At 48.1% G+C, this 6,422-nt stretch overlaps 1 protein-coding gene across 1 annotated transcript in view; it reads left to right on the top strand.

The window, feature by feature from the left end:
* The first annotated feature begins 218 nt into the window (after positions 1 to 218).
* E2F7 (E2F transcription factor 7) overlaps positions 219 to 6,422 on the top strand; it is a 29,879-nt gene continuing 23,675 nt past the window's right edge. Inside the window, exons 1-3 of the mRNA XM_075342481.1 lie at positions 219 to 394; positions 828 to 919; positions 5,460 to 5,738. Of these exons, the coding sequence (XP_075198596.1) occupies positions 830 to 919; positions 5,460 to 5,738 (369 nt within the window). The 5' untranslated portion in view covers positions 219 to 394; positions 828 to 829. The remainder of the gene's footprint in view (positions 395 to 827; positions 920 to 5,459; positions 5,739 to 6,422) is intronic.

Raw genomic sequence — 6,422 nt, 5'->3', positions numbered from 1 at the left:
AGTAACATCCCCCTCCAGGAAGGAATCACAAAGCGCGTCCCGCCGTGCGCCCGGTGCAGGTGAAGGCGGGAGTGGGACAGCGCAGCGCACTAACTGTACCTTGCAGGGCGCCGGGGGAGGGGCTGTGGGCGGGGCCACAGCTGGGCGCTAGTGCGGCACACAGGACTAAGGGCGCCGCTGATTGGCTGCCTGGAGATGTCACGTCTCGGGGCGCCAGAATAGAAGTTGCAGCGGGATGTTGTAGAGAAGTGAGAACGTTCCATTACAGCCGGTCCGAGCAGTGCTGGTGCGGGCAGTGGCGGGTGATGTGCCGGTAGACGAGCCACACGGGGCTGGATTCTAGCAGATCGCTGACCCCAGCGCCTCCGTGCCTTATCCCGGGACAGTGCAGGAGGTAAGTCACCCATCAGCCATCCGTGTAACCATGCAGCGGTGTATGTGCCAAGTGGGCGCCCTTTTAGCCTCCACATAGGCGCCCGGGTCGGGATTACCCAGCACTTGTTGCTGTGTGCTGTTAACCGCTTACCTGCTGGTTTCGATTTTCCCTCCATTCGCTGGGCAGCAGGCGCCTCCCTGTGCGCGGCACGGAAGGGGTTAACTCTCCTTGCACGATGTGCGACTCCCCAGGGTTTCAAGTTACACTCACTTCACCAGTCTTCCCGGGATTTGGCCATTTCCTTTGCGCCAAAATAAGCAGCCCCAAAGTTCTGGAGATCAGGCGCCCAATCTGCCGCGGCCACAGCCCGGTCACATCTGGTGGCCCCTGTGCTCCATTCCTCCATGATCTGATGACAGGGCTCACTGTGCCACATCTGCTTCATTCCTAGACATGGAGGCAACAGGCTGCCTGTCACTGAAAGACCTGAGCACCAAGAAGGGCAAGAACGAGCAAGACAAGGATGCCAGGAGCGCCCAGAAGGTAAGGGCATGTGCCACCTACCACTCCGGGGAGGCCTCAGTGCCAAGCATGGGTGATAGAGTCCGGGGTGAAGGTAGCACTCATAGTGGGGGTGGGGCACACTCACCTTGTGTGGCTGTAGTGTCAATATTTACTATTAATGCTACATACATGACCGCACTAAGGCTGGGAACACTCACCATCTCCGGCAGAGTGTACACTCACCTTGTGTGGCTATATTGTCAATATTTACTATTAATGCTACATACATGACCGTACTAAGGCTGGGAACACTCACCATCTCCGGCAGAGTGTACACTCACCTTGTGTGGCTATATTGTCAATATTTACTATTAATGCTACATACATGACCGTACTAAGGCTGGGAACACTCACCATCTCCGGCAGAGTGTACACTCACCTTGTGTGGCTGTATTGTCATTATTTACTATTAATGCTACATACATGACCGTACTAAGGCTGGGAATACTCACCATCTCCGGCAGAGTCTCCACTCACCTTGTGTGGCTGTATTGTCATTATTTACTATTAATGCTACATACATTACCGCACTAACGCTGGGAACACTCACCATCTCCAGCAGAGTGTACACTCACCTTGTGTGGCTGTATTGTCATTATTTACTATTAATGCTACATACATGACCGCACTAAGGCTGGGAACACTCACCATCTCCGGCAGAGTCTACACTCACCTTGTGTGGCTATATTGTCAATATTTACTATTAATGCTACATACATGACCGCACTAACGCTGGGAACACTCACCATCTCCAGCAGAGTGTACACTCACCTTGTGTGGCTATATTGTCATTATTTACTATTAATGCTACATACATGACCGCACTAAGGCTGGGAACACTCACCATCTCCGGCAGAGTCTACACTCACCTTGTGTGGCTATATTGTCATTATTTACTATTAATGCTATATACATGACCGCACTAAGGCTGGGAACACTCACCATCTCCGGCAGAGTGTACACTCACCTTGTGTGGCTATATTGTCAATATTTACTATTAATGCTACATACATGACCGCACTAAGGCTGGGAACACTGACCATCTCTGGCAGAGTGTACACTCACCTTGTGTGGCTATATTGTCAATATTTACTATTAATGCTACGTACATGACCGCACTAACGCTGGGAACACTCACCATCTCCGGCAGAGTCTACACTCACTATGTGTGGCTATATTGTCAATATTTACTATTAATGCTACATACATGACCGCACTAAGGCTGGGAACACTCCCAAATCTCCGGCAGAGTGTACACTCACCTTGTGTGGCTGTATTGTCAATATTTACTATTAATGCTACATACATGACTGCACAAAGGCTAGGAACACTCCCAAATCTCCAGCAGAGTGTACACTCACCTTGTGTGGCTATATTGTCAATATTTACTATTAATGCTACATACATACATGACCGCACAAAGGCTAGGAACACTCACCATCTCTGGCAGAGTGTACACTCACCTTGTGTGGCTATATTGTCAATATTTACTATTAATGCTATATACATGACCGCACTAAGGCTGGGAACACTCACCATCTCCGGCAGAGTGTACACTCACCTTGTGTGGCTATATTGTCAATATTTACTATTAATGCTACATACATGACCGCACTAAGGCTGGGAACACTGACCATCTCTGGCAGAGTGTACACTCACCTTGTGTGGCTATATTGTCAATATTTACTATTAATGCTATATACATGACCGCACTAAGGCTGGGAACACTGACCATCTCCAGTAGAGTCTACACTGTCTTATCAAAAATATTTAGTAAACAACTATATATAATATAAGTTTAAGAGGAGAGAGATCATTAGTGATGAGCAAGCACTGCAGTACTCAGGACGAGCCGTTGGTGCTTAGATGGGCACGACTCATGTACAGAGTGTAATGGATGTCAATGGGGGCTCAACGTTTTTCTGGGAAATCTTCCAGAAAGATGTTCAGGTCCCCGTGGAGTTCCATTACACTCGGGTACTCGAGCATGGTAGTGCTCACTCATCACTAATTATGGATAACCTTTTGCTTTATAGCGCTGGGGTCCTAGGTTTAAATTCTACAAATGACGACAACATCTGCAAGAAGTTTGTATGTTCTCCCTGTGCTTGTGACGCTTTCCTCCAGGTTCTCTTGTGTCTTCCCACACTCTAAAAACTGATAGGGAATCTAGCTTATGAGCCCCAATGGGGACAGTGATGGTGTCTGTCTATTTATTTTACTCATTTATATAGCACTGTTAATTCTAGTGCTTTACAGATGCTATCATCACTGTTCCCATTGGGCTCACAATCTAAATTCCCTATCAGTATCTCTTTGGAGTGTGGGAGGAAACCGGAGTACCCGGAGGAAACCAACGCAAACACGGGGAGAACATACAAACTCCTTGCAGATGGTGTCCTTGGTGGGATTTGAACCCAGCCCTAGAAAGCCACAGTGCTAATCACTGAGCCACTGTGTTGCCTGTTTAATTACTGACACTATATAAATGAGTAATATAAATATATGGCTCTCACAAAGTGATAATGACATGCCCACCAGGGCCGTGGGACACTCGGGACTGGGCCGATCCTGTTTGGGAGGTCACGGCGGCAGGGCCTGACTCCGTGACCCTGGCGGGGCCATTTTAAATGGGGGGTAGGGGGAGATATTTACAGGGGCATGAGTCGTGACGCCACCTGTTCTATTCGGCAATGTATGGCTGATGCTGCTGGATGGGACTGCTGGGGCAGATGGTGATGCAGCAATGATCGTACAGCTCCCCACAGGTGGAGCAGGGCCCCAGAGCAGAATGCTTAGTCCTCAGCAGGTGAAGTGTTTGTGTGACGCCCTGGCAAAACCAGGTAGTCACAAAAGTGTCCATCCTCCTTGTCACCACCAAAAACCCACACCCAGGCACAACACACAGCCATTAAAGCCTAGCCATGCCCTCGTGATAATAAGGACACACCAGTGGGCGGGATCAGGCGGATGAGAACGCCCACCTAGGGGTCCTGAGCTGTCAGAGGTGAGAACACAACAGATCAAGTTCAGGTTTTGAAGTGTAGACAGTCAAGTGCGGACTGAGCAGTGTAGTCAGGGATAGGGGCTCTTGGACTACCCGGCTAGGTGGCAGACAGTGAACAGGGCCACAGGCGACGGAGATCCGGTCGCGGGAGACCTAAAATGGACCGGGCAGGGTTGTAGCCCGCCGGTGCCGACAGCGGGAATCCGGTCCGGAGGCCATGCACAGTCGGGGTACCTGGACCCTAGGGCGAGGAAGGTTGCAAGCCCCCTTGTCAATTGAGCAGCCGGGGACAAGGTTTCAGGCCTTGTTCTATAGAAGCCCAGAGAGTGAAACGGAAGCTCAATGCGGGGGATAGGGTGTCCGTCAGAACCCACAGAGATCCCAAGGGCAGTACACGGAGCAGAGCACCACAGCTTCGTACATTGTTTAATGGGAACTTGTCGGATAACTCAAGCTGCTCAAACAATGAGCACCTTGAATCAGAGCCTCACTCCAATATTGCAGATGTAAAGGTATCACTCTGGGAAAACCTACTTTAAAACAGCAGCCAGAGATAAGGTGACTAGGATGACTAGTCCAGGAGGCCAGTCCCTGGTTTCTTCTCCCTGCCCCTCCTGCAATGTGTATGTGAGGGTGGGCAGGAATTGGTGGAGACCTGTCTCTGTGACTAGTCATCCTTGGCTGGGGTTTCCATGTATGTCACAGCATTTCAGAGTAAATTATATTTGTCTGCAATAACTGAGCCAATCACTGATTTACGCTGCTCGTGATTCTGGCAGCAAGAATCAGCTGACAAGTTCACTTTACTGATCACTGATTTACTGATTCTAGTAATCACCGGCAGCCATAAATAGAGCTCAGCAAAGGGCTTCACAGACCGCTGATCCAGCAGCTATGTTTGTAGTCCATGGTCATCATAGCACGCCTACTACCTGCAGCATCCCTGGTACTTCTGATTAGTAGGCATTGCAATGACAAGCGGGACTAAAAGACGCACAAGGGATGCTGTGGGCATTGGAGGGTTCAGTGGCCACAGACTACCGACATAAATTTTGTAAATGTTTTTCCTCTGCTCTTATTTGTGGCCACTGCCGAGAACTGAAATACTACAGTGAGCTACCGATGTGGCTACTGAACCAGGCTCCTGTGAATCTCTTTGTTGACATCTAGCCACTAAATGTATAGAGCTGTGTTATATTGCTCGTACAATGCTTAGAGCCGGTTGCTGCCGCGGCAGACATTAACTGTTCAGTGGGGATACTGGGTATGGGACACAAACCAACCCCATATTGATGACCTAATCCGCGGAAAGGCCACCAGTATGGCATCAATGCCTTTCCAGTGACGTCTTTCATTGTCTCCTGGATATCTCTGACCTTTGTTAGCACAAGCTATATGTGAGTCATCATTGCTAAATACATGTCTCACATGTGATTCACCAAACTACTAAACAGGACTGATATTCATACGTAGTAAATCTTCAACAATTATTTTCTTTTTTTATTTTCTAAGGAGAATATGTGTGAACGATTCAGGATAAGCCCAAAGGTGCCGTTGAAATGGGAACCTATTGATTTATCAAAACACAAAGGCCTGACGCCTGAAAGAAATCCAATCACCCCGGTAAAAGTGGTTGGTAGGCCTCCTGCTGATCCATGGACCCCCACTGCCAATCTGAAGATGCTTAGTAGCGTTGCTAGCCCAGAAATCCGGGACAGAGAGAAGAAGAAAGAGCTATTCCGGCCTATTGAAAACAATGAGCAAGATGATCCCGGACTTGATGCTCAACAGGTATGATGGAGAAGTCGTCTGCATGATTTCTGGTCGACGATTACATTGAATCTACATGTGCATTTCCCAACGTTATACTCCTATCTATGTAGTTCTTCAAGTTCACATATAGTTTAGGAGCCAGGGAGAAAAGCTGAAATGTGTTCTTTTACCAGAGCGTGTCCCATACAGGAGGGAAGGCACATATGATATTTAAAGAGGTTGTTCACTACTTTACCATTATAGCCTTAGCCCCCTGATGAAGCCCCAGACATGGTGAAACATGTTGAGTAGGCTATTAGTTAGCTTTTATTAGGCAGGGTAGGGCAATATCACTCTGACAATTATTGTAGGACAGTTGTTCACTTACTCATAGTGTCCGGTCCGCGGCCGGATACATGTTTTAGTATATGTTTAATTGCTCTACCTGCTACTGATTTTAGATTGATCTGCGTTAATTTGTTAGGATTAAAAGTTAAGTTTCATTAATCTTTAGTTTAGGGTACCTCTAGTTGCCCTTTGGGCAAATTGTGTTTCCATACAGGAGGGAAGGCACATATGATATTTAAACAGGTTGTCCACTACTTTAACATCAAAGGCTTATCCTTGGAATAGGTCATCAATGTCTGATTGGTCAGGGCCCCTACCAATCAGATGTTTTCTATGTCGGTGGCAGGAAATGCTCAGTTCTGGAGCTGCTCCGTC

This window comes from Anomaloglossus baeobatrachus, chromosome 4 (assembly GCF_048569485.1).
Source record: "Anomaloglossus baeobatrachus isolate aAnoBae1 chromosome 4, aAnoBae1.hap1, whole genome shotgun sequence".
In the NCBI taxonomy this organism is placed as follows: domain Eukaryota; kingdom Metazoa; phylum Chordata; class Amphibia; order Anura; family Aromobatidae; genus Anomaloglossus; species Anomaloglossus baeobatrachus.
The sequence above is the reverse complement of the archived record's forward strand: the minus strand, read 5'-3'. Positions and strand labels throughout refer to the sequence as shown.